Source organism: Orcinus orca, chromosome 20 (assembly GCF_937001465.1).
Source record: "Orcinus orca chromosome 20, mOrcOrc1.1, whole genome shotgun sequence".
Classification (NCBI taxonomy): domain Eukaryota; kingdom Metazoa; phylum Chordata; class Mammalia; order Artiodactyla; family Delphinidae; genus Orcinus; species Orcinus orca.
The window spans coordinates 12,095,694-12,122,870 of NC_064578.1; the positions used below are offsets into that span (position 1 = coordinate 12,095,694).

At 45.0% G+C, this 27,177-nt stretch overlaps 2 protein-coding genes and 1 pseudogene across 5 annotated transcripts in view; 2 read left to right on the forward strand and 1 right to left on the reverse strand.

The window, feature by feature from the left end:
* Positions 1-16,994, forward strand: part of ADAT1 (adenosine deaminase tRNA specific 1) — a 45,374-nt gene extending 28,380 nt beyond the window's left edge. For 2 of the 4 annotated variants that reach the window (XR_004485074.2, XM_033434397.2), the window contains one exon: positions 15,820-16,994. Coding sequence is in view for 2 of the 4 variants with exons in the window: in XM_033434397.2 (XP_033290288.2) it covers positions 15,820-15,844 (25 nt within the window). In the remaining 2 variants the exon portion in view is untranslated. Of the gene's footprint in view, positions 1-11,576; positions 15,119-15,819 lie in introns of those variants that run through there. The other 2 variants (XR_004485073.2, XM_033434395.2) reach the window with 2 other exon arrangements.
* On the forward strand, positions 833-8,460 carry LOC125962693 (growth hormone-inducible transmembrane protein-like; annotated as a pseudogene).
* Positions 14,779-26,129, reverse strand: GABARAPL2 (GABA type A receptor associated protein like 2). Its single transcript, XM_004273287.4, has 4 exons — positions 25,963-26,129; positions 25,576-25,631; positions 24,255-24,427; positions 14,779-15,387 (listed from the first exon to the last, which is right to left on the reverse strand). The coding sequence occupies exons 1-4, from the start codon at positions 25,994-25,996 to the stop codon at positions 15,297-15,299; spliced, it is 354 nt and encodes a 117-aa protein (XP_004273335.1). The 5' UTR covers positions 25,997-26,129; the 3' UTR covers positions 14,779-15,296.
* Positions 26,130-27,177: the final 1,048 nt, after the last annotated feature.

Here is a 27,177-nt window from a genome sequence, read left to right on the forward strand (position 1 = left end):
CCCTAAATATGTCTGTGCTGGGGCTAAGGCTGACTTTCTGGAAGAATGTCCAGATGGATCCAAAACAAATCTTAAGTAGTACTTGCGGTCCAAAAGGGAGAGGAAAATTCTGCAAAGAGACATTTCAGGGCTTCAGGCAAATTCACATGCATTCAATTTTTATTTCTTAAAACTGGAGCCCCAAAACTTAATCAAAAGGAATGGAAATCAGAGCAGGGGTTGTTGCTGGGTGCAGGAAGATGGGACAAGGAAGTTGAGTGGAAAAAGGCCCAAGGGAACTTTCTAGGATGATGGAAACATTCCATGTTTCGACTGGAGTTTTGATCACGTGGGTGTAAACATTTGTCAAAATGTATTAAGCTCTACACTTAAGATCTGTGCATTTTATTGTGTGGAATTATATCAGTATAAAAATGTTAAAAAAAAAAAAAAAACCCAGTCCTTATTAGTGACTTGGCATAGTAGAATAAACTTTGGTCTGGATATTCAAGTAATTATGTTCTAGTACCAACTCTGCCACTACTTCCTATGTGGATGTGGGGAAAGCATTTAATCTTTTCGTTCTGTCACCTGACCTAGAAAATGAGGCCTCAGGATAAGGATGCTCAAATTTTTTTCCACTTGTATTAGGATTTCTCATAAAAATTCTTAACTCGGTAGATAATACAAAGAGAAATTTTCTCCAGGAAACTAAGCCCATTGATGCTGTGAGATATGTATGCCCTCAGTCGTGTTGGTAACAAGGGAGGGATGGAAATAATTTTTGTCTTTGTAACCTGGGCTCTGGATTTTGGTGTGAATTTTTTGTCCCTCATCCCAGTGAGCTAGCAGGATGAGGAACCAGCTTTTAGAACAGCGTGTTCAGCACTGCTCTTCAGTCTCCAGATTCAGGAACTGTCTTGATGGGAAAAAGGCAAAGGCAGAAAGTTGCTCCAAGTGGGGACCCAGGCTGCCAAATGTTGGTCGCAAGCACATGTTCCATGAACTTGGGCTTGGCTCCAGACGGAGAAGAGCTCACAATGGAAACAGTGATGGCTGTTTGCTCAGGCAGCCAAGAGAATGAAAAGCACATTGAAACCCAGCAGTGTCTCCATGGGGAGAGGCACGGTGGGCCCCTGGGTGGTGAAACCAACCTGACAACAGAGCAGGATCAGAGAGCCTATTCCCAGCATCTTTCTTCAGTTCAACAACAGACCTTTATGTGCAACCTCTCAGGAAATCTCTGAGAAATTAAACCGTGGGCCATGCCACAACTACTGAAGGCCACGCGCCTAAAGCCCGTGCTTCACAACAAAATAAGCCACTGCAATGAGAAGCCCTCGCACTGCAACGAAGAGTAGCCCCCACTTGCCACAACTAGAGAAAGCCCGTGCGCAGCAACGAAGAACCAATGCAGCCAAAAGTAAACAGATTTTTTAAAAAAACGGAATTAAACTGTGGGCAACCTGAGCTTTGCCCAGCAATAGAGGCACCCTCAATCTAGTCTGCCCCAGTTTTAATTGAATTAGCTTCTGTTAATTGAGAGAAAGCAAAGAGCTCTTCTCAATGTATGTTCCCTGTCCCTCCCCCGCAAAGATTTCATCAACTTCCTTTTTTATTGCTGCTACTAGTGGACTATTTTGACCTCTAGTGAGTACCTTTTCAGTTGGTATTTTCATGCTATACTTTTCCTCATTTCCCCAGTGGTATGTGAATGCCCTCCTATCCCAGCACATCAGTAACTGCTGGGCTGAGAAAACAGCTGGCAGCGGGAGAAACCAGGCTTCGGGGCGAGGGAGCAGGAGTACAGTCTCAACAGGTCCGGATGACACCGTTCGCTCACCTGTGCCGACGCAGGCAGGTCATGCAGCCGAGCTCTTTGCTTCTCCCATGAAAGATGGGGTTGACCAATGTGCGTTAGTATTTTGCTTACATATACTTTGGAAGAATTCTGTTCTAAATAAAGGATGGCACGTAAACTATGGTGCAAAGGTTGTAAGCCCAAAGATATCCAGGAATAGGAAACGTTTAAAAAATAGGTGGCGTGAGCGACTTCCCTGGTGGTCCAGTGGGTAAGACTCCATGCTCCCAATGCAGGGGGCCCGGGTTCGATCCCTGGTGGGGAACTAGATCCGGCATGCATGCCGCAACTAAGAAGCCCACATGCCTCAACTGAGACCCAGTGCAGCCTAAATAAATGAATAGATAAATAAATTTTTTTTTTTTTAAAGTAGGTGGAGTGAACCGGCAAGTTCCTTGTCCAAAGAGGAGCCATTATTTTGTTCTGGCTGATTGTTGCCAGAACTTCAGAATTTTTTGAAGAGAAGCAAGAAAGTTGTGTTTTTACGTACATGTCTAGGGTCCACGTAGACACAGGCCTTCAGCTTCTAACCTCTGGTCTAGCAGAACAAGGATGGACTTTGGCCATAGACTTGAGTTTGAATTGTGACTCCAGGATGGACTGAGTGTGTGATCTTGGGTGGGTAAGTGCATTTTCAGAGCGTCAGTATCCTCACCTTTGACATGAGGGCAACACCACCCCGGCAGTGGGGTTGTGGCGATGAGATGAGATACTGTTCAGCACAGGCATGAGGAGGGCTGCCTACCGCGTGTGCAGTTCCTGCCTTGGTCTGTCACTGCCGCTTATAAGGTACTCTGCAGTTTACTGATCCTGATTTCCAGAACTTTTGCTAACAAACGTTAAGAGATCGTCCTTAGGAGAAGCATGTTGGGCAGATGTTTGTGGAGCCCCTTGCTGTGCACCAGGCGTTTGTTTGCGTGCACCACCCCATCCCACATCTGGAAGCAGCAGCCTGTCTCCAGCAGCTAAGGAGGTGAGGAAGCAGAGCTGTTGATCACAGAGAAATATGTAGATCCTCCTACCTAACTCCGTGGCCTCGCCTTCCTGATGTCAACCACCAGGATTGTTTTTTTCTCCCTGAGGAAATAAAGATGAAAGGGGTAATTTAAAATCCACAATTGAGTAAGAGGTGGGTGGAGAGCACGGGTGGTAGTCGTTGCGTGTTGCCGGCTGGAAAGGGAACTGCGCGCTTGAGTTGACCAGGGACTGAGCGTTTCCGATCGCTTGGTAAACCTGGTGCACCACCATACTGGCTGCAAGACTTGTGTGTCTCCGGACACTACCTTCCAGGGTTTTCCACCAGCTTTCACCAAGGCCTCCCCTGTTGTGAAGAATTCCATCACGAAAAATCAATGGCTCTTAACACCCAGCAGGGAATATGCCACCAGGACAAGAATTGGAATTTGGCGTGGGAAAACTAGCCAAGAACTCAAGGAGGCAGCTTTGGAACCATCATCGGAAAAAATATTTAAAATTGATCAGATGGGAAGATTGCTGGAGGGGCTGCTGTTGGTTTTAGAGCTTTGTGCTACTATGGCTTGGGAGTGTCTAATGAGATTGGAGCTATTGAAAAAGCTGTAATTTGGCCTCAGTATGTGAAGGATAGAATTCATACCACCTATATGTACTTAGTAGGAAGTATCGGCATAACAGCTTTGTCTGCCCTGGCAGTGAGCAGAACTCCTGCCCTCATGAACTTCATGATGAAAGGCTCTTGGGTGACAATTGGTGCAACCTTTGCAGCCATGATTGGAGCTGGAATGCTGGTCCAGTCGATATCATATGACCAGAGCCCAGGCCCAAAGCATCTTGCTTGGTTACTACATTCTGGTGTGATGGGTGCAGTGGTGGCTCCTCTGACGATATTAGGGGGCGCCTCTTCTCATCACAGCTGCATGGTACACAGCTGGTATTGTGGGAGGCCTCTCCACTGTGGCCATATGTGCACCCAGTGAGAAGTTTTTGAACATGGGAGCACCCCTGGGCGTGGGCCTGGGTGTCGTCTTTGTGTCCTTACTAGGATCTATGTTTCTTCCACTTACCACTGTGGCTGGTGCCACTCTGTACTCACTGACAATTTATGGTGGATTAGTTCTTTTCAGCATGTTTCTTCTGTATGATACACAGAAAGTAATCAAGCGTGCAGAAGTAGTACCAGTGTATGGAGTTCAAAAATATGATCCCATCAATTCGATGCTGGGAATCTACATGGATGCGAGTTGCCAGTATTCTGGCAACTAGAGTCAACAGAAAGAAATGAAGTGACTCAGCTTCTGACTTCCTTAATACATCAGATATTTGGCTTGTTTAATAGGGGCAGATATTCTTTTTTTTTTTTTTTTTTTTTTTTTCCAGTACGCGGGCCTCTCACCATTGTGGCCTCTCCCGTCATGGAGCACAGGCTCCGGACGCGCAGGCTTAGCGGCCATGGCTCACGGGCCTGGCCGCTCCGCGGCATGTGGGGTCTTCCCAGAGCAGGGCACGAACCCGTGTCCCCTGCATCGGCAGGCGGACTCTCAACTACTGCGCCACCAGGGAAGCCCGGGGCAGATATTCTTTAAATAGTTTGTGCAAGCAGCTTTCGTTGAAGTTTAGAAGGTAAGAACTTGTCAACATTTCAGGTGTTCCAGTAATGTGATGCTTCAGGTCTGCTTTTTCTTCTGGAGAATAAATTCAGTAGTTCTCTTCCAAATAGCACACACATTTTCAATTCTCACGTTTGAGTAATTCGAAAATGTTCAAATGAATATGAAAACCAAGTTTTGTGTTGCAGGAATTTAAGTATTTTATCTATTTTTAAATTTATTTGGTTAAATGAAATTTAGCAAACTTGTGTACCTGCATTTTTCATTTTGGATTGCAAAATATTAACAAGTAACGTCATAAGTGATGTAGGGGTTTGGTAAAGGGACCAGAGAGAAGTAAAGCGACACCTGCAGTCTTTCTTTGAATACTTAGAACTTAGCACTCGTGTAATTGTGGTGAGCCAGTGAGGGGGTCTGGATGTTTGGAAACAAGTCATGGCTGTACATCTGCTGAACTTATCAGAAGCACTGAGCAGAAAACAAAGACATAGGTAATTCTCCAGGCTCTCCTTACGATATGGATGTGATCACGTTTGGCTTCTCATTGTTTGACACTGTTAGGAGAGTCCACAATGCTAATCATGTGGAGAATTCCTGTTGTATATATTATGTGTGTGTGTAAGCCTTACTTTTGAATTGTCTAGAACAAAACATACTTAAAACACTCAGGAAAAAATATTCGAAGCATGAAAATTGTTGCATTTTTAAGTATACAAACAATACGTGCATAGTTGCTGAATATTTTTGCAAATTTATTGAAATGTTTAAAGGAATGCATGCTTGCCTTTCTTATCTCTTCAGGCTTTAAAGCTTTTATCAGAAAAGCCTATTCGTGGTTTACACTTGAGATTATGAAAGCAGTTTTCCCCCTCAGATTTAGTTTCTTGCATTCCCTCTCAGAGGAAAAAAAAAGGAAGGCAAAGCGAGGCTTCTTTCATGAACTATATCAATCAAAAATGTAATGGAGAAAATGCTTCACTAGAGTTTCCCCTAGCAGAATTTTCCTTCTCTCCTCCATAGACCATTATTTATAAGTTTTTTGACACAGAAGAGTTATTTTTGTAAGTTCTTATGAATGAAATGTGTATGATTATTGAGATACTTGGTGTTTTGACAAATATTTACTACAGTAATCCATAAATAACTATTCTACCCACCTCAAGTTACATAGGATGCCTATTTCTGAAATAATAAAGGTTCTAGCCAGAAAAAATTTTAAAAGTAAAAAAATAAAAAAATAAAATCCCCAATTGTGCTTTTTAAAGCATTCTACCATTCAGCCTAATGAAGAGTGAGGCTTTTGAGAATAAGAACATTTACATGGCCTCCTTCTAAATTCTCCTTGAAGGAGATGCTTGGGCCCCCTTTGGAATTGGTGCCCTGGTGCACATACCTGCCCCATGCCTTCTGTGTGGCTACAGTACATATTTTACGTATTTCAGCCACTGCTGCAACATTAAGATGCATTAGCACTTGTTAGGTAGGCTCTCAGTCCCAGGTGGACCTGTCATATATCTTCTGAAACCATCAGTATATCAGGCTTTGTGCTGTGCACCTGAAATACAAGGAGGGGGGTTAGTCCTCTTGTTAACTCCTTGACTGATAGGGAAGGTGGGAAAGTGACTTTGCAGGGAACACAAGGATGGCCATGATAGAGGTCTAATTCCCAACTTGGGAGAGGAAGGGGCACAGGAAGATCTCATAGGCCCAGGTATACTTGCTCAGAGGTGAAGGGGAAGCAAAGAGAAACTGGTGGCGCACATAGGGACAGCTTTGAGAGAAGGGTATTTGAGGTAGAGAATCGACGTATGCAAAGGCCAGAGATGACAGCACTGCGTGGCTGGGCTGGGGGAGTGTGGGAGGGGTTGGAGAGGCACTCGGGGCAAGTCGGTGAGGACTTCTGAGTCCTGCAAAGGAGAATGGTTTTATCCCAATGACTTGCCACTTTAAGGATTTTTGAGGAAAGGGTATTGGGATGGAAGTTGCATTTTAGCGATATCGCTCTCCTCTGTAACAAGGAGGATGGATTAGTCAGGGACAGGGATGGTGGCAGGGAGACCACAGTTGGGGGATTACTGTAATAATAAGAAGAGAAATGATGAGGCCCAGACAATAACAGTTTTAGGAGCCATTGGGAGGGGACTGACTTGAGAAACATGCAGAGGCTGGTGAGGCTGATTGGCTGATTGCGGTAGGGGATGAGGATTGAGGGAGCATTGAGGATGGCTCTCAGGTTCTTGTGTGGGTGAGAGGAGGGAAGGGGGTGCTGTATATGAGGAAAGGGGATCCAGGAAGAGGAGCTGCTCTGGGCTGGGGAGGGGGTCAGTGTCAGGAGTTGCAGGCAGGGGACGATGAGCTCAGACAGTTGGGATTTCTGTGATACTGCTGGCCAAGGACCTAAGAGGGGGCATTTGGAAGCACTGGCTTGGGGCTCAGGAGAGAGATGGACTGAGGATCAAGATTTTGGAGTCACTTATAGGAGGTCTTTAAAGACACGGGTTAGGATAAAACCATCCAAGGAGAATGTGTAGAGAATGAGAAGAAAAGGGGACCCTGGACTGAACCCTGGGGAACATGGAGAGTTCAGGAATAGGTGGAGAAGCACAAGAAGGAGTGTGACCAAGAGGCCAGAGGAAAATCAGGAGAAAGGCAACTAGGAGCTTCAAAGAGGGAGTAATCTGGAGTGTAGAATATATTAAAAGAAAGAGAGACAAGGAAGGTAAGAATTAAGAACCTCGTGGTTCCCCTCCAGCCCCTCAGCTGGGCGGACAAGGTTATTTTTGGTAACCTCAGCAAACGCAGGGTCAGGGAGGTAGAAGCTGGCCTCTCCTGGGCTGAGGAGTGAAGGGGAGTGAGAAATTGGAGGCACCCGTGTGCTGTTCTTTGAGAAGGACCCAATCCCTGTTCTCACTGATGTAACTTAAAAAGTTATTTAATAGTTCAAACATAACAATAAAAAGAAATAACAGCAGTAAATATTTTGCTATATTTGCTTCAGGTTTTTATTTTCTGGAGAAATAAAACATGACTAGCTATATTTGAAACCCCACATTGACCCCTCCCTGATACTGTTCCCCTCCTTCCATTAGGTAACCACCACCCTGAATTGCATGGTTATACTTTTATTACATAACTTTATATCTGTGAGCAATACTTAGAATTGTTTTCCATGTTTTTAAACTTTATAGAAATGATATGCTGAATATACTTCTGCATCTTGCTTTTTTCATTCATCAGCACCATTTTGGAGATTTATTTATGTTAACATATGTAGTTCTAGTGCATTCATTTTAACCGCTATATAGTATTCCTTTGTATGGCTATACCACATATTATCCTTCTGTTCTCCTGTTGTCGGACATTTAGTCTGTTTCCAATTCTTGGCTCATATAGACAAGGCTGCAGTGATCATTCTTGTACATGTCTCTTGTACATGGGTGGGGATATTTCTAGGATATATACCTAGACATGGAATTTGCTAGGTCATGGGTTATCTGCATCTTCAACTTAACTGAATATTGTCAGATTGCTTTCCAGTGTGATGGTACCAGTTTACACCCACACAGCAGTTTATGAGGATTCCAGATGTTTCATATCCTCCCTAACATTTTATATGTTGAAACTTTAGCCAATCTGATGAGTGTGAAAAAATAAACCAGAGTTTACTTTCCTTTGCATTTCATAAGGCCACCAACTGTACAGTGCAAGTCTGCATCTTTTAGTGTAGAGGTTGTACACTGCACAACTCTAGGGGGCACCGTTCATATTGTAGTCTTTGTGAAAGGCACTCGATAGAGTTAGTGCATGGACAGCATATACAGTGGACTGGAGTGAAGTTAAGGATTCTTTGTCTTTGCCCATTGTTCTCTTGGGTTGTTTGTCTTATTGGAAGAGTTCTTTATTTATTTTGGATATTAATTCTTTTTTGGTTTATATTTGTTACAAACATTTTCATCCAATCTGCAGCTTCTATTAATTTTGTTTAAATAAAGTGTTTAATTCTTTAAAGTTATGAAGCTTTTTCAAATTCCATAATATATGTGGTCACCTTTTATTAAAGAGAGGTGGAGTGATATTCCCATTTAATAAGACAAATCTTTTGTGACATCAAAACAACTTTTCAGCATGCCCTCAGTAAAAATATTACTGAAGAATAATATTGAGGAAATAAAAAACATAATTTTTAAAATTTTAATGTGATAGACCTAGAGTCTGTCATACAGAGTGAAGTAAGTCAGAAGGAGAAAAACAAATACCGTATGCTAACACATATATATGGAATCTAAGAAACAAAAAAATGTCATGAAGAACCTAGGGGTAAGACGAGAATAAAGACACAGACCTACTAGAGCATGGACCTGAGGATATGGGGAGGGGGAAGGGTAAGCTGTGACAAAGTGAGAGAGTGGCATAGACATATATATACTACCAAACGTAAAATAGCTAGCTAGTGGGAAGCAGTCACATAGCACAGGGAGATCAGCTAGGTGGTTTGTGACCACCTAGAGGGGTGGGATAGGGAGGGTGGGAGGGAGGGAGACGCAAGAGGGAAGAGATATGGGAACATATGTATATGTATAACTGATTCACTTTGTTATAAAGCAGAAACTAACGCACCATTGTAAAGCAATTATACTCCAATAAAGATGTTAAAAAAATTATAATGTACTTAAATTTAACCTTTTTCTTAATTGTTTGTATTTTTGTAGCTTATCTTAAGAACTTCCTCCCAACTCTTTTTATTTTATTTTTTATTGTTTTGCGGTACGCGGGTCTCTCACCGCCGTGGCCTCTTCCGTTGTGGAGCACAGGCTCCGGATGCGCAGGCTCAGCGGCCATGGCCCACGGGCCCAGCCGCTCCGCGGCATGTGGGATCCTCCCGGACCGGGGCACGAACCCGCGTCCCCTGCATCGGCAGGCGGACTCTGAACCACTGCGCTACCAGGGAAGCCCCCAACTCTTTTTATTTTGAATTTTTATTTTATATTGGAGTATAGTTGGTTAACAATGTTGTGTTAGTTTCAGGTGTACAGCAAAGTGATTCAGTTATATATATATACATGTATCTATTCTTTTTCAAATTCTTTTCCCATTTAGGATATTACAGAATATTGAGCAGAGTTCCCTGTGCTATACAGTAGGTCCTTGTTGGTTATCTATTTTAAATATAGTAGTGTGTACATTGTCAGTCCCAAACTCCCAATTTATCCCTCCCCCCTTACCTTTCCCCTTTGGCAACCATAAGTTTGTCTTCCAGGTCTGTGAGTCTGTTTCTGTTTTGTAAATAAGTTCATTTGTATCACTTTTTTTTTTTTTTTTTTTTTAGATTCAGCATGTAAGTGGTATCATGTGATATTTGTCTTTGTCTGGCTTACTTCACTTAGTATAATAATCTCCAGGTCCATCCATGTTGCTGCAAATGGCATTATTTCGTTCTTTTTAAACTTTTGCTTTTCCAGCTTTAGATGTTTAATTCACCTTGAATTTATTTTATAATCCTATTATATAGTATAGGAATCTATTTTCATGTATATATAACCAATTTGAAATAATGGATTAACTAGTTCATCATTTCCCCTTTGATTTTTCACTCCAGATACTTTAAAGTACTGCCTTTTTTTTTTTTTTTTTTTTTTGGCCATGCAGCTTGCGGGGATCTTAGTTCCCGGACCAGGGATAGAACCTGTGCCCCCTGCAGTGGAAGTGCAGAGTCCTAACCACTAGACTGCCACGGAATTCCCAAAATACAGCTATGTTTTAAACATGGATCTGTTTCTGGGTTTCTGTTGTGTTCCCTGGTTTATGTGTCTGTCTCTTTGCCATATGGCACAGTCTTAATTACTTAATTACTGCTAATACAAATCTCCCTGGCCTGTTTTTCTTAACACTTCTTGGTTATCCTTGGCTTTTGCTCTCCTACATGGATTTTTACCATCAATTGTCAGATACCACACATACACACACATACCTGATTGGGATTTTTATTGAAATTGCATTAAACTCACAGATTAACCTGGAGGCAATATGCATCTTTACCATATTGGATGTTCTCATCCTGGAATATGGTATATTAGTGTATCTTATATTAAGTTTATTCCTATGCACTTATACATTTTGCTCCTATTGAAACTGAAATTTTTTCCTGTAATATTCCCTAACTGGTTACAAATGGTGTGTAGAAACATCATCAATATTTGTAACTGATCTTGTATCCAGCAACTATGGAGAACTTTCTTATTCTAATTTGTATAGATTCTCTTAGATTTTTCTATATGGATTATCACTGTCTGTATATTATGGTTTAGTCTTCCTTTCTGATTCTTATGGCTCTCATTTACATTTCCTCATTATATTCGTTTTATGCCAGGACAAAGTTGAGTAAAAGCACTGATCGCAGACTTCAACAGCTTCATTGAGATATAATTCACATACCATAAAGTTCACCCTTCAGATTTCCTTTTTTAGTTCCTGTTTTTAATAGGAATGCCTCTGAAATTTTACCATATAAGTAACTAATTGCTGCAGTCCCATTTGTTAACTGGTTCATCATTTCCCTGATGACTTGTCATGCCACCTCTGACATGTTTTATACACAGATCTATTTCTGGGTTCTGTTCCATTAAAGTATTTGTCTATCCCATTGTCAGTACCACACTGCCATACTCACCATAGCTTTATATACTAATGTACATATTTGCTATAGAGTTTTTATGAATACCCTTTATCAAATTAAAGAAATCTTAATTTGCTAAGAAGTTTAAAAATAAAAAACTATAAATAGGTTTTGAGTTGTTTCAGGTGCTTTCCCTTCATCTAGGACATGATCATATAGTTTTTGCCATGTGATCAGGCCATCCAGGATGCCTTGTTCTCTTGCTCTCTGTACATCCCCTGCTTAACCAGTCCCTGCTTCACCTACACCCTACTCACATGGCTGACCTTCCCTCTTAATCATAGAGCCTAATCAGTAACTGCCTGTGTACTTGCCCCCAGCTAGTGATTCTTCTAATCTTTATATCAAAACAGCTCCACCCTGCTAGTTTTATCAAAGGGGGTTTGAGGGACATGCCTCTCTGATGGTTTCCCTGGTAATGGATGAGCCAACCTGACATCAGTTCCCCATAACAGGTAACCTTCCCCCCCACACACAGCTCCCTGGACTTCTGCCATGTCCTGCCTGCTGTCTGCCATCCACAGTGGAGTGTCACTCCAGGACCCTTTTGCTCCGGACGTGTAAGATCCCCTATCCATTAAACAACTGATGTCTCTGTCACTGACTCTGGGCTCTTTCTTCAGTCTGAGGCTGGGCAAGTACAGGCCTTGAAGGCCTGCGGGGTACAGCCCAACATTCTCCTTTGTTAAATTTGGTGTTTTAGGGCTTCCCTGGTGGTGCAGTGGTTGAGAGTCCACCTGCCGATGCAGGGGACACGGGTTCATGCCCTGGTCCAGGAAGATCCCACATGCCGCGGAGCGGCTAGGCCCATGAGCCATGGCCACTGAGCCTGCGCGTCCGGAGCCTGTGCTCCACAACAGGAGAGGCCACAACAGTGAGAGGCCCAAGTACCGTAAAAAAAAAAAAAAAAAATTGATGTTTTATTAATAGACATAATGATGAACTATATAACCCATTCTTGGGCTAAGTGCTACCTGGTCATGATTGTTTTGGTATACTACTGAATTTTATTTACTAATATTTAGGATTTTTCTATGTTGATGAGATCAATGTATAATTTTTCTCATAAAGTTTTGGCCATTGAGATTTTGTCTCAAAATTAATTTTTGATTATTCCCTTTTCCTAATCTCTGAAATTTTAAGAAAGGATTAAAGGTTCCTTACATAGTTTGATAAAATTCATCTGTAAAATCTTACTAGTGTCTGTTACAGACTAGAGTCGGGGGAGACTACGTGCAACTTTTTTTTTTTTGGCCACACTGCGTGGCTTGTGGGATCTTAGTTCCCCGAACAAGGATTGAGCCCAGGCCCTCGGCAGTGAAAGTGCAGAGTCCTAACCACTGGACTGCCAAGGAATTCCCTTTTTTAAAAAAAAAAACCTTCACTCATCTGTTGCATTTTAAAAGCAATATTAACAAATCCATTTTTATTGACTGATATTACAAATAAGGCTGCTTGAATAGTTTTTATAGGTAACAGTCATTCTCTCCTCTGTTCCAATAATACTTTCTACATACCGCTTAGAACAGTGCTTTGTAATTGTTTATGTGTTGGTTACCACCAGACTGTAAGCTTCTGGAGTAGGGGGTAATGCTTTATTCATATTTTCCCCAGTGTCTAGCACAGTGTGAGACATACTGTAAATAGGAAAAAAAAAAAATCACAAAATGACACTGCCAGCTATGTCTTTTCTCTTAAATCTCAAGTTTGGAGTCTCAGTTCTGCCACTCGTTGGCAGTGTGGCTGGCTGCAAGAATGACGCTATCTCGTAAGGGCTTTTTGAAGATTAATTGCAACAATGTATGTAAATTATCTGGTATATCTAGTGAGTGCTCAATAAATGCTAACTATAAACTACTTTTAAAAGAAAAACAGTTGGCTTTCTGATCCCATCTGGAAAGCTGACATTAGTAGAGTACTTGGAGGGATTGCTTACATAATTTGGTAAAGATGAAGTTAAATCTCTTTGTTCCTTCCCCAGTAGAAAATTGGATAGTCATTTTAACTACATGTTCTTAGATCCCTGGATGATACCTGGTTTCTTTATTCTGATGATCTGTGTAATGGCTTTAGCCTCCAGCCACAGTCTGGGGAAGACTTAGAGAAGTAAATAAGCATTTCCTTTAGATGCATCTGTGTAGTGGCAAGCCTACACATCTAATTTGTGAGAAATCATAAAATGTATGGCCTGGAAAAATCTGAATTTTCATTTGTAGAATGTGGTTGTAAAGCAGCACCATGAATGCATGTACATATAACGTGTATGGTTATCATTCCAACACGGTATGTAATAGTAAAAGACTGCAAACCACCCAAATGCCGTTAATAGGGCACTAGTTAGGAATGTTGCTGAAAACTCAGCCTCTGTGCACCAGTGCTGCATTCAATCTCGGAGACAAGAGTTTTGGGTGAAGCAGAAAAGCTTTATTGCTTTGCCAAGCAAAGGGGGACACAGTGGGCTCGTGCCTCAAAAACTGTGTATCCCAACCCCGGGGGGGATTTGGTGAGGAGTTTTATAGCAATGGGCAGAGTTGCCCATAAGATTAGGGTGTGTGCAGGGCCTGCATCCCTTTAATCTGGCCCCAGGTGGTCTCCTCCTACTGAGCTTCTCTGTTTCCCTTAATCTGGCCTCAGGTGGTCTCTTTTTTTTTTTAAATATTTATTTATTTGGCTGCCTGGATCTTAGTTGCAGCACGTGGGATCTTTAGTTGAGGCATGGGGGAATCTAGTTCCCTGACCAGGGATCAAACCCAGGTCCCCTGCGTTGGGAGCAAGGAGTCTTAGCCACTGGACCACCAGGGCAGTCCCAGGCCTCAGATGGTCTCTTGATAAGCTTCTCTGGTTCCTTTAATCTGGCCTCAGGTGGTCTTCTCTGGAATGAAGAATGCTAACATCTTCCATTTGTTGGGAGTTTTAGTTCTGTAAAGAGCTCAAAGGTGTTATGTGTACCCCTTGACCTGGAACCAGGACCTCCCCCAAGGCTACACTGTTGTTTCTTGGCTGCTCCTACCACCTTGTCTCTGCATCCCCTCCCTTCCCTGATCAGCAACTGTTTGAATCTGCCCTTCGAAACTCAGGGAAGGTCATGGAGGCTGGAGTCTATTCCCTACAAGAAACGGGGAACACGTAAAGGCTTCTGTGCCCAGGAGCCCCACAGGGTCCTGTTCAGTTTCAGTAATAATGATATATCCACACAATGCGATACTAAAATAAATTTAAAGGCTTTCTATGAACTGATATGGAAAGATCACTAGGATATATTGTTTTTAAAAAAACCAATGTACTTAAGTATAGATATAATGTGTTCTCTTTTGTATAAGAAAAAAACATTTTGGACATATATTCATATTTAACTGAACTTGCAAAAACAAACTCTGAAAAGAAACAAGATGCCAGTACAAGTAGTTTCCCAAAAAGTGGAGGGTTAGGGTAATCAGAAAACAGTGGTGGGAGAAGGACTTCTCCATGTATACCTTTTTAGAGAGACTTGACATCTGAATCATGTGAATATATTAACCACTTAAAAAAAAAGTTCCCTCCTCATGACACAGACCACTGCTTCCTGTGCCCAGCTGTGCTGCCATAGGCCCCACAAATCCTCCTCCTAGCCTGGCAGATGTAGGAGCTACTTCTCTGACCCATTTATAAGAAGGTGAATAAAGGACATGGTCACACTGCAATGCCTTTATAAGAGGAAGTTTTATTGTTAATTATTTACCTTAACAGTTTCAGAAAGAGGAACAGATTAGCTCAGTCCAACATGATTGGCAGTTGGCAAAATCTAGTGAAGCAAGTGTTCTGATTGCTAAGGATTTAATTTGGATGCTTTTAATACTTAGCCATCTAACACCTCAAACATAATCGAGAATAAATGCATCATCTCCCTCCCTTTCATTTTAATTCCCACCTACCTCTCTTCAATATGGAAATATCTTCGTTAAATAAGATTCCCAGAGGAACAAGTTCCCTGGAGAGTATAGCCATGAGGACGGTGCACAAAAAGAAAAACTCAAAATAAAACTCTGTATGATAATTTACTAGTCTAAGGAAACAATACCTTCCAATATATTAAGAAATAAATCCAGTTACAAATGCACTGATAGGTCTATGTTAAGAGGTTCTGGTATAGTAACTGAAAATGGCCAGCTATTTACAAGATACACAAGCAGGAATGGTGCACCTAGCCCAGCACTGGCCCTCAGAAACCAAAAGTGTTTTCTCCACTGTAGGCCACATACAAGAATCCATCTTCATCTTTTTCCTTCTCGTAAAGCTGTCCCATAGTTAGGCTTGAAAGAGAAAAACAAAAAACAACATTGAGAATTGGGTTTGATTACTGAGTCTACGTGTTGGGAGAAAGATGGCTTGAGGATAAGGAATTTCACTACTTAAACTAGCTACTCTGTCACACCTTTGGTGGTAGGTGATAAAAAGTAATTCTCTGGGAATCGGTAGATAAGACTAGAATCAACCTCCATCCTCCTGTCCCAGGCAAGGCCATTTGACTCACCCTTACACCAAGGTATTCCTTCAGAAGCCAGCTCTAGCTCCTAGGGTGGATGTGGTTGGTTAGTACTGGTTAGTGCTTTCGCAATGCTTTCTGAATGGGGGGGGGGGGCTAGGGAGAAAAGCTAATAAGCAAAATAAGAGTCTAAGAGGCCCATCCCTGTGTGGGTGAGAGACAAAGGTAAGGACGAGTACTTGTGCTTTCCTTTCCTCAGGGCTGGTCTATTTGAAGATTTATAATTCGTACCTAGCATGATAAAGAATGAGTGGGCTGATTCCTGTGGAAGTTCACCCGCCAGAAACCCTGTGCCCCAGAGATCTGCATCGGCGTCATCGAAGGGAAGTTACTTTCCTCACATGTAATGCAAAAAGCTCTCATACTGTATCTGGGATCCAAAGAAGTCTTGCCCAAGCTTCCTAAGAACCCTCCAGAAATAGATATTGCTCAAACTAAACATGTGTGGGTGGGAGAGCTGGCTTTCCCTCAGCGGTAAAACAGACTGCAGCAGGGGAGACCTAATCTAGTTCTCTGCCATGAAGCTGAGGTGCACTGGCTCCAGAGTAAGACTAGTAACACCTGGAGCCCCAGGTGAGCTCTGGCCACATGACTGCTCTATTAGAGATAAGCAGGAGGTGCAGACATGTGCTAAACCTCAGCATGACCATGCGTGGTGGGGTCAACCAGAACCAGCACTGACAAAGCAGTCTGAGAGCCGGCCCCCGAGGTGACAGAGGTCACTAAGCCCGGACAGGTCTTAACAGATGCTTAAATGCAGGACTCAGGAGAACAAGGGCCAGAGGGTAGATAAAGAGGGGTTGGAGGCCTCAAGCTGGTGAAGCAAAGACTGCCCCATGCTGCTGCTTTGCTCCTGGCAGCTGTATGGGACCACCATGTAAACAGGAATGCAGACCACATTTACTTATAAAGGGGAGTTTTTCTCCTTTCCTACTCTTCCTGCCCATTTTCAAGCTTAGCTGGTTCGGCTGTGTGGGTAGATGAGAACTAGTAATAACGTAGGAGTGGATGAGTATGAATACAGAATGGCCTGTCACTGGCATCTTGTACAATAAAATCGTGCTTCCTGTGAGGATCTAACTGGAATTTGTAAAATAAGGACTCCCTGAAACAGCACTGTCCACTACAAATTTCTCCTGTGATAGAAATGTCCTATATTTCTGCTGTCCAATGCAGTCGCCACTATGTTCAGCACTTTAAATGTGGCTCATCTGAATTGCTATGTGCTGTAAGTGTAAAACATACACAAGATTTCAAAGTATCAGAGTATGAAAAAAAAGATGTAAAATATCTCAATTTTGACTACATGTTGAAATGATGCCATTTTGGATATACCAGATAAAAAAATATACTATTAAAATTAACTTCACCTGTTTTTCTTTTTTTAATGGGGCTACTAGAGAATTTTAGATTTCATATGTGGTTCACATGCCATTTCTATTGACGACACTGCCCTGGAACGTGTGAGGACTCGGGGGGCAGCAGGTAGAGGGAGGAACACGTGCCCATGAGAACACCTGTGGTGGGTGGTAGGTCTCAACCTCAGCTGCACAGCAGAAACAATGGGGAGCTTGAAAGACATGCCCCACCCCAGACCAATTAAATCAGAATCTCTGGAGGTAGGACCCAGGCATCAGTAAGTTTTAAAATGCCCAAGATGGGGACTTCCCTGGTGGCACAGTGGTTAAGAATCCGCCTGCCAATTCAGGTGACACGGGTTCGAGCCCTGGTCCAGGAAGATCCCACATGCCGCAGAGCAACTAAGCCTGTGCGCCACAACTACTGAGCCCACACGCCACAACTACTGAAGCCTGTGCGCCTAGAGCCCATGCTCCGCAACAAGAGAAGCCTCCGCAATGAGAAGCCTGCGCACCGCGATGAAGAGTAGCCCCCGCTCACCGCAACTAGAGAAAGCCCGCCCGCGCCCAGCAAGACCAAACGCAGCCAAAATAAATTAATTAGTTTTTTAAAAATGCCCAAGATGATTCCATAGGCAGCCAAGTTGAGAAACAATCCCCTTGCCAGAGGGAGAGATGCTTGTCTGTCTTTGTTTGTTTTGGAGATGCTTATCTTTAAAAGCATGGGATTAGGAAGTAGAGTGAGCCAGGAAGCGGAGTGAAGAGCCAGCAACTAGCAAAGGGCTTGAACAAGTAGCGGGGGTCTCTCGAGAAGACTTTTACCCTGGTGGTTAGGAATGCCCTGAGGAACCCAGCTTTTCCCTGAGAATCCTCAGAATGAGGCAAAGGGGAAAACAGCTACCGCTACTGCCACAACTCTCTTGCCCCGCTTGGTACAAGTGTCCAGGGTGACCGTGATAAGACCTGAACTACAGTCTCTCCACTATCATTACCAAAGGGGTTTGGAAGGAGCAGACACTGTGTGCAATTCAAAGGCGGCAGCCACACCTTGATGCCTATGTCAAGTTTGGTTCCATCTGCCAGACTAAGTTCTGCTCTTCTCCTAGCAAGTTACAAGCCCAAGGGCAGTGACTCTAAGTTGTGCTGCTGAGTTAGAAATACTTGAGGAGCTTATAAACCCCAGACTCTGAACGTTGTCTGCAGTGAACAAGACCACGGAACGACTACTGTCTAAGGCAGGCTCTGAGACTGACGGGGTTGGGGGAGGAGGACCCATAATCATGTGGCTTTCTGTCTTCAGATTCCACTGTCTTTTAAGTAAAACTTTGGTTTATAAATTTAACAGTGCCCTAGCAGCTATAAAGGCTGATCATAAAAATTCTAATTATAATAGCAAACACTATGTGCCAAGCACTTGTTTTAAGTGCATTACATGTATTAACTCTTTACCCTCAGAACAATCTTAGGAGGCAGGTACAATCATAATCCATAGTTCAGATAATAAAAGTGAGGCACAGGGCTTCCCTGGTGGCACAGTGGTTGAGAGTCTGCCTGCCAATGCAGGGGACACGGGTTCGAGCCCTGGTCTGGGAGGATCCCACATGCCGCGGAGCACCTAGGCCCGTGCGCCACAACTACTGAGCCTGTGCGTCTGGAGCCTGTGCTCCGCAACAAGAGAGGCCGCGATAGTGAGAGGCCCGCGCATCGCGATGAAGAGTGGCCCCCGCTCGCCGCCCTCGCACAGAAACGAAGACCCAAAACAGCCAAAATAAATAAGTTAATTTAAAAAACAAAGTGAGGCACAGAGAGGTTAACTAATTCATGCCAGATCACAAAGCTAGGAGACATTCTTACCACCAAGTTGTGCTGCCTCCATGTGAATACACAACTAGATCTAATGACCTAATGTCAGCATTCTTGTACCTTTTGTGAAGACCTCCCTTAGAATAGCACTTCTCACACATACAAACATGCATAGGGAATCACCTGGATGTCTTGTTAAAGTGCCTGTTTTGATTCTGAAGGTCTGGGTCAAGGATGAGATTCTACATTTCTATCTAACAAATTCCCAGGGAAGGCCACTGCTGCCAGCTTCTGTATCACACATTGAGCAGCAGGTCCTTCAGATCCTGTAATTTTACAATTAGATGGCTGTGCCTAATGATTTTAAGAGCCCTTTCACTGTTCTCCTTTTCTCTGCCACGCAGTGTCATGTGGAAACTCTACTTAGTTGGCAGTAGCACAGTGTCCTTATACTCAGGGTATCCCTTGGGCAGGAACTTGAAAACTGACAATGCTCAACACTGGGAGCTAAATGCTCCAGTCAGCAGCCCGTGACTGAATGCCTGATTCCAAGGCTTCTCTAGGTGACGAGAAAGAAGACTGGCGCATCTGTACAGTATAATTCAAAAACAGCACGTGTGGGATCAGGCCACACACATACAGAGTCAGAATAACTTGGTCTGGAGCCAAAAAAGAGCAGGGCTACAAATATAGTTTAAAAATACTTTTTTTAAAAGTCCCATTAAGGGGCTTCCCTGGTGGCGCAGTGGTTGAGAATCCACCTGCCAATGCAGGGGACACGGGTTCGAGCCCTGGTCCAGGAGGATCCTACATGCCATGGAGCAACTAAGCCCATACGCCACAACTACTAAGCCTGCGCTCTAGAGCCTGCATGCCACAACTACTGAGCCCGCAAGCCACAACTACCGAAGCCCACGCACCTAGAGCCGTGCTCCACAAGAGAAGCCACCGCAATGAGAAGCCCGCGCACCACAACAAAGAGTAGTCCCCGCTCGCCGTAACTAGAGAAAGCCCACATGCAGCAACGAAGACTCAATGCAGCCAAAAATAATAAAATAAATTAAAAAGAAAAAAAAGTCCCATTAAAAGAATAGCTAAGGCGGTTACCCGCTGTCTGGTGCAGCGACCTGGCGTGGGGAGCCGTGGGAGGGGAGGAGAGGGTGTCGCTGTCGCTGATGGCTGAGGCGGCAGGAGGGAAGCTGGATCCCGGGCGGTGGGAGGGAAAGCAGGAGAGAGGGTCTGGTGAGGCGGCAGCACTCAAGGCCACGCTGGGTCAGGCTTGGTTCTTGTGGAGTGGGGTGCAGGGTGCCAAGCCAAAAAAAAGAAGAAAAAAAAAAAAGAATAGCCAAGGGCTTCCCTGGTGGTGCAGTGGTTAAGAATCTGCCTGCCAATGCAGGGGACACGGCTTTGAGCCCTGTTCCGGGAAGATCCCACATGCCGCGGAGCAACTAAGCTCGCGAGCCACAACTACTGAGCCCACATGCCACAACTACTGAGCCCACATGCCACAACTACTGAAGTGCCCGTGCTCCGCAACAAGAGAAGCCACTCCAATGAGAAGCCCGCACACCACAACGAAGAGTAGTCCCCACTCACCGCAACTAGAGAAAGCCCGCACACAGCAATGAAGACCCAACACAGCCAAAAATAAATAATTAAATTAAATTAAATTTTTTAAAAAAGAGCCCTCTTTAAAAAAAAGTCATGAGGGACACAAAATAATTAAAAAAAAAAAAAGTATAGCCAAGTGGAAGGGCAGGGATGCAAAACGTGCCCCTTTTCAGCAGGCAGCATACAGCAGAAGGCTGGTGTGTTCCTTTAGGACAAGTTCTGTACACCTCTGAGAAGTCGGGCTCCCCTCTCAGAATCCAGAGGCCCAAGCCACACAGCACCAGATGGGCCACTACTGGAGCAGCAGAGGATCTGAAAGCAAGGAGACACTCATCCGAGAAGAAGGCTGCTGAGCAGTGGTGGTAGGGGACTGCCACCTTCAAGCTCTGAGTCTGACAAGGGAAGAAATGGGAAAGCCAGTGGCAGTTTTAAGCCATGGAGCCAAGCTAAAGGTATGGTGGGACCCTGAAGTACTGAGTGAAGTGAACCTAAATTGCCCCCTAAAACCCTGTCCCCTACACTTCCATTCAAGATAAACCGGTCTAGACAAACTAACCAATAATAAAGGCACTTTTCAGAAGGATCCACACCCAGGAATGGCCATGCTGCTGAGGGCACGCCAGTTTCAAGCTGCTCACCAGCCTACGAACTGGGGGAGGCTGACCTAGAACTGTGTGAATGCCCTATCCCTGCACAGCCTTCCCCTGGACCCAGCCAAGGCCAGGCTGCGGAGGCTGTGGGGTCCAGCCTGACTCAGAATTGGCTGGGCTGATGGGCCACCCGGCCATCCATCTGCTCTGTGCCCCACGTGCTTCCACTGTATCTGGATTTATCTCTTTCCCAGCAGGGGGAGGGTGGGTGGGGTGAACTGGGAGGACAACGGCCACTGCTGTGGATCCTGGAAAGGCACAGGCCTCAGAGTGAACGTTAACATGGCCCTAAAGGCTGCCCAAGATTCTAAAATACAAAAATTAACTACTGCTTATTCCTTTTATCAGATTTTTCTCTGATATAAATAAACTCTATTCCACTGTTAAGATAAACCCTGCTCTTGAAGAGGTATTTACCCAGAAATGATCAAATGTGCTTCATTTAAGCACCTTTCTAAATGAAGTCTGGACTGTAAGACATCACAACTTCTTTTACTTAGTACCTCTTTAAGAGCCAGGAGCAACTAAACACCATAATCTTAAACAGGACGGATTTCCCAATATAACATTCCCAAGTTATAACATCTTAGATATTTTATTTAATAATATACTCCTGTTTCTATTTTAGACAGGGGATTAAGAAGACTCTTATCTGTGCTCTAAACAAAGACCAAAGGTGGGCACCACTGCCACGTCTGGGTTCCCCTCTAAAGCTGTGACTGGGAAACATACACTGATATTCTTTCTCAAGTCCTGTCTGCACCAAGGCATAGTTTTCCCTTCGTTTCTGGCCCAATTCTGGATGCAGGCACCTAGGCAGAGAATTCAACTTTTCAATGGGAAATGGGAAAAGGCAGTTGAGATTTCCCCTTTTTAAAAAAAGAGAACTCAGAATTTTGAAAGTAAAACTCTTAGAGACTTGCTTCTGTCTCTATTTCTAGAATCAATATTTAATACTAACTACTCAAACAATAATCACGTTATTTTACGTGATGGTCACCTGCAAAGTTCCGCTCCAAGGCAGGAACAAATGAAGTTACTTTCGCTCAGCCTCAGACGTAAATTATCCTTGTGTAGATCTGTCTGTTATGGTATGGGGGAGGGCTCCTCCTCTCTCAACTCTGATTTCCCCAGCCACTCTCCAAAGGCTGCAAGCACTGGCTGAAGGTTAAAGGAGGCTCCATGCTTCCCTAAGGAGGCTGAAAAGTGCTACGTAAGAGGCTGCTACTGCCTTGGGGAGGAAATGGCAACACTGAGCCAAACAATAGCTTTAGGAAGGAGACTGGCAATTTTGTTTGTGAAGCCATCAGTTGCATAAAGGTCAATGATGTCACATGCCTCTTTTATTTATAAGCAAATTTGTTTTTAAGAATAAAACCAAACAAACAAAGAACTGGTACATTAAATATGGGGCAGGAAGTCATTAACGGGGTCCAAGGGTGCTGAAGAGCCTGGGCAGAGGGGCTGGTTAGTGACTTGGGTCACTGGTGTAATCTGTTTCAGGGAGGATTCTTACCAGGTTGGAAAGGCAAATAAAACTTAGAGAGAAAATGGCCCTGAAGCAGCCTCTGCCGCCCTGAGAATCACTTTTCATTTCCAATTCTATTTATATTTCAGGGATAATGGGGGAGAGGGCGTTAGTTAAAATCTTCAGCCATTTTAATTGCTAGATAACGTAATCTTAATGTCTCCAGAAGCCTGCTTCATTTCTTTCAAGAAGTATCAGAGGATTAGAATCAAGGAAAATAAAACTCAATGCCACAGATCCTAGTCACCTACTTCCTCCCATAAGAAGCCACCACCAGGAAGGAGAAAACATAGGGCCACCAAGGAGCTGCAGAAGTTGCAGGTGGCATGAATGAAGATTTACCTCCCCCACTACCTGAAGGGAAGCGGAGAGTGACCACAGATGCCCAGGGTTTCACCAGCCTTCCCTGGTGAAGAGTGTGCCTAGCACCACACTGCCCAGAGGCCTGCGAAGGAAGGCTGGGAGAGCCCAATGGGATGACCAGGTCACCCCTGGCAACACCGCAGCTTCCTGAGCTAAAGCTGTAAGCAAACCAATGGCACCCATTAGGCAGGACCTGGCCTGTCTCCTCAAGCAGAACCTTGGCCTAACGGAAGAACCTTCCATTTCTCCCTTATACTCTGCCAAACACCAAGAGGTGGAGGTGGTAGAGACTGGGAAAGAGAAAATCAGACCAAAAAGTAGCCAGAGTTGTCTACCTTTCATAGGAAAAGGACTAGAACTTGGCTTAGGCCTCTTCTGGAGCTTTCAAGGATTTTCAAAAGAAACATATTTTGGCCACATTGGGCTAGTTCCCAGGAGTTCTTAAAGCCTTAGCTTCAGAAGTACTATTTTTGGGGGGATAACAAATGAAACTTAGTTTGGGTCACTAAGATGAGATGCAGCCAGGAATTCACATTCAGAGGAGGGGCCTAGAAGTACTCAAATCAGTAATAGGAAAGGACTGACCAGGGATACAGACTGAGCCAGAAAATTTTCCTCTTTCCACAGAGGACTAAAGTCAGACTGTCAACTACCTAGAAGGGAACTGTAATGCCCCTGCCTAGATTCAGGCCCCAAGTTATCCCAAAGATTGCTTCCAGGCAGCACAAGAGCAAGAGCAAGGGGATGGTTACTCTGAAAGTCAGAGCAGGTGGTACCAAGAGAGGTGTAAGTTTGTAAAGAGACCTCAGAGCCCTTTGCTGGCCAGCAGCCATTTCCACGTACTTGAGGATCAGGCAGCTGCTCTCAGGGTACTCTCACAGTGGCCAGAGCTGAGCCTGGAAAGCGAGCAAGTAGGCAGGGTGATTAACTGAAGCTGAGCCTCAGCAGAGACCACAAGCTCCTGGGGAAGAACGACAGGACTTATTTCATGGATCATTTGGAGAAAACCTTGTTTCAGGCTTCAGTTCTACTGATAGCTTAAGCCTAATTAAGTCCTGAACTATTTAAAAGGATTCTTGGGTGTTTGAGGATAAAAAAAAAAAAAGAAATGATGATATTTAAGTCCAGGCCTTGTTCTGTTTTTTTAACCCAAAGCGCACACCCACCTATTGAAGCCCTTTCTTGTTTTCCTTGAACTCCTGATGTCAGGCAGCACAAAAATCAGATTTCTCGTCAGGACCTCTAAGAGTTTTCAGACCTCCAAAGTTTTGAGTTCTGTAAGCAATCAAGCAGATGGCCAATAGCAGTAAACAGCTCTCACCTGGACTGTGGGACTGTCTTATCCACAAACAGGAATATTGCCTTTTCAGAAGGAAGCTGGATCCTTTTCCTGATGATCCACATGAACTGAGCCACAGTGATGTCAGATGGAACCAGATACTTCCGTTTGTCAATGTCAACAATCTGAGAGCCTGAGACTTTTTCCACAATCACCTGTGAAAGTAAAGAAAGGTCAGGACTAGATTTCTAATGTGAGGCTCTGGCCCTGCATTGGTGGAGAGCTGATGAACAGTGTGTGGGCAAGGAGGTGTTTGGGAAACTGCATAACATGAGAAAATATGCCCCTGATTTAATAAACCACACACTCTGGAGGTTAAGAACTGATATAAATGTGTTATAGGGAAACGGTAAGTGCTTTTCTGTGGTCAACTATTATATTTCTCATCCCTGATGTCAGCACGCATAAGAGAAACACAGCCCTCACTACAAAGCTTTTCAACATTTTGTCTGGGCAGACTCGAAAATATCTGGTGAGGGTTTCCTCTACAGCCTGTTACTCCAGGCTGGACCACAGAATGGATCTGCCTTCACACTACAGAGGAATTAAGATCTCAAGGAACACAGGAAATGAGAATGGATGGACTAATGGGAATGACTGGCAAGCCCAGCCAGCCAAGAACGAAGCTCTTCATTTGGCCTGTTGCTTCTCTCTGAACTAAGTTTCAAATTTATCCCTCCTGCCCCCTCCCCAAAGGAACTGTTCACAAGCAATAAGCTACAATAACAGGTCTGGATGTCCTTAAAAATAAATAAGGGTTACAGAAACTATCTCCCCTACCATAGGATAAATACAGGATAAGTATCATTGATTAAACACAAGCCACTAGAAGTGGCTTCTCAGATTTTTTTAGTCAGGAAAGGATGTCAAGATCAGAGTGAGAAAAGGGAACTAGAAGTCAGGTAAAGATGGAGGCTCAAAGTTAAAGATCAATGTCCTGAGACTAAAGTACCACTTCCAAGACCAAAGTGAAAGTCTCCCTCCACCACCATTCCCCAAAGTGGCTGTGACCTGTTGCCCTGTCCTAGAACATCGTTTATTACATAATTGTCTAGGGAAGCCCAGAGGCTTCTGACAGCTTGTTGGCCTAGATCAGGAGATTCAGCACTGAGGCATCCTGAACAGCATCAACTCAAGCCCCTCACGCCCCGGCCCCAGCTGGTCCCTTACCCAGTCTGGCCCATCTACTACTATAACTGGGACTGGAATCTAAACTTGTCAACTGTTGAATGGCCTGGGGCCCTATCACGGGTCCTAAACAGCAAGGGTGACAGCGAGGTGAGGGGGCGGGGAGTCCACTCACCGGAACCCGGTCGGGATATTTCGCTCGGATCTTCGCAGATTCCACGCATCTGTGTTCTATGGGAGAAACGCACCGGGCTGACTGTCGCGCCTGACCGGCCGGCCGGGTCCCGAGCTCCCGGCCCTCCTCCCCACCGTGACCTGCGAACGCCCCAGGTCCTCGTTCAGGCGTCCCGGCAACCTCGGTCCCCGGTCCACTGGCTCCGGAAGGTCCCGCAGAGGTCGGCGCGGGGTGGGTGGGCAGCCGCCCGGGGTGCCGGGACCTCGGCGACCCGAGACCAGAGTGCGGCATCCGCCCCGCCGGGCCCAACCCAGGGCGGCCCGAGTGGGGGAGGGGGCCCACCCGCCGCCCCAGCCCCCATGGCGGGGCCAATGGCCGAGCGCTTACCCAGCGAGTGGTCCTCCTTGAACATCCACTTCATGGCGGCGGCGGCAGCGGGGAAAGGATGCAGCCGGCTCTCGGAGCCGCGGAGCTCAGCGCACCAACCACAACAACAACGACGGCGGCGGCGGTGGCAGCGGCGGCGGCGGCGGCGGCGGCAGCGGTAGCGGCGGCGGCGGCGACTACACGGCAGGCGGGACTTCCGGCTACCGGAGTCTAGCAACCTTCAGGGGGCGGAGCTTCCGGCGCCGCTCGCTGGGACGCCGCGCCAAGGGGCGGGGCCGCATGTCAAGGGGCGGGGCCGCATGTCAAGGGGCGGGACAGGAGAGGGCGCTGAGAGGGGCTGCCGGCGGAGTGGGGATGACAGAGTTGGTGACAGATGTCCGTGAGGGATATTGGTGAATGGGGAGGGGATATTCGAGAACTGGTAACAGGAGTGGGGTCTCGGTGGACGTTGGTAAGGGGAAGGGGTGAGTGGGGCTCTGGCTGATGGGATAGGGCTCTTATAGAGGACTATTCATTAGGGAAACCTGCCTGGGGCGTTGGTGACAACAGGGGGATTTTGTAGGTATGGATGACAGAAGAGGGTTCTCTGGTGGTTGGTGATGGCAGGGGGTCTATTTAGGGCATTGGCACTTTGGGGAATATTGTTTGGAGTGGTTACAGATTCGGGGCTCAATCTGGAGGCTGTGACTAGTTTGAGGGGACTGTGTGGGGTGGGGTACTGATGACAACCCGGTGGTTCAGTATTGGGGACAGCCATAATAGGTTGCATTGGACCTAGAAATTGAATTTAAACAAATCCCATTTCCTTCCCTTATTCACGAATAAATGTTTGAATAAGCATTTAAGAAAAGCTATCATAACTACGCATTTGAGGAGTGTAACATCACCCTTATCACAAAGAGTCCCCTTCGCCTTAACTGGCAGAAGAGTTAGAGGTGACTGTCTGGCTCAGAGAATTCCCCTGATAGCTGGTCATGAGACGGGTTTCTTTGCCGTTCAGCATAGGGTTCAGCAATCACAGCCTAGGCTGTGTGTGTGTGTGCCATCTGCCTGAGCACAGGCCTTCAGGGTCTCCAGTGATGTCATTCCTTTCTTCCTCCAAGAGTCATCAGGGCAGTCTGCTCTGGTTCATCATCTGTTTATGAGCTGGTGAATACGGAACAAGATACTCACTTAATTGGGACACATGATCCTTGCCACGTGCTTGTGATTCTG

What these genes read in the sequence shown, in the direction of transcription:
- GABARAPL2 (XM_004273287.4), bottom strand. Translation starts at nt 25,996, where the DNA reads ATGAAGTGGATGTTCAAGGAGGACCACTCGCTGG. An exon ending in CAAGGAGGACCACTCGCTGG is followed by an intron (nt 25,632 to 25,962) that starts GTAAGCGCTCGG and finishes TTTCTCCCATAG; the next exon opens with AACACAGATGCGTGGAATCT. An exon ending in AATATCCCGACCGGGTTCCG is followed by an intron (nt 24,428 to 25,575) that starts GTGAGTGGACTC and finishes TTACTTTCACAG; the next exon opens with GTGATTGTGGAAAAAGTCTC.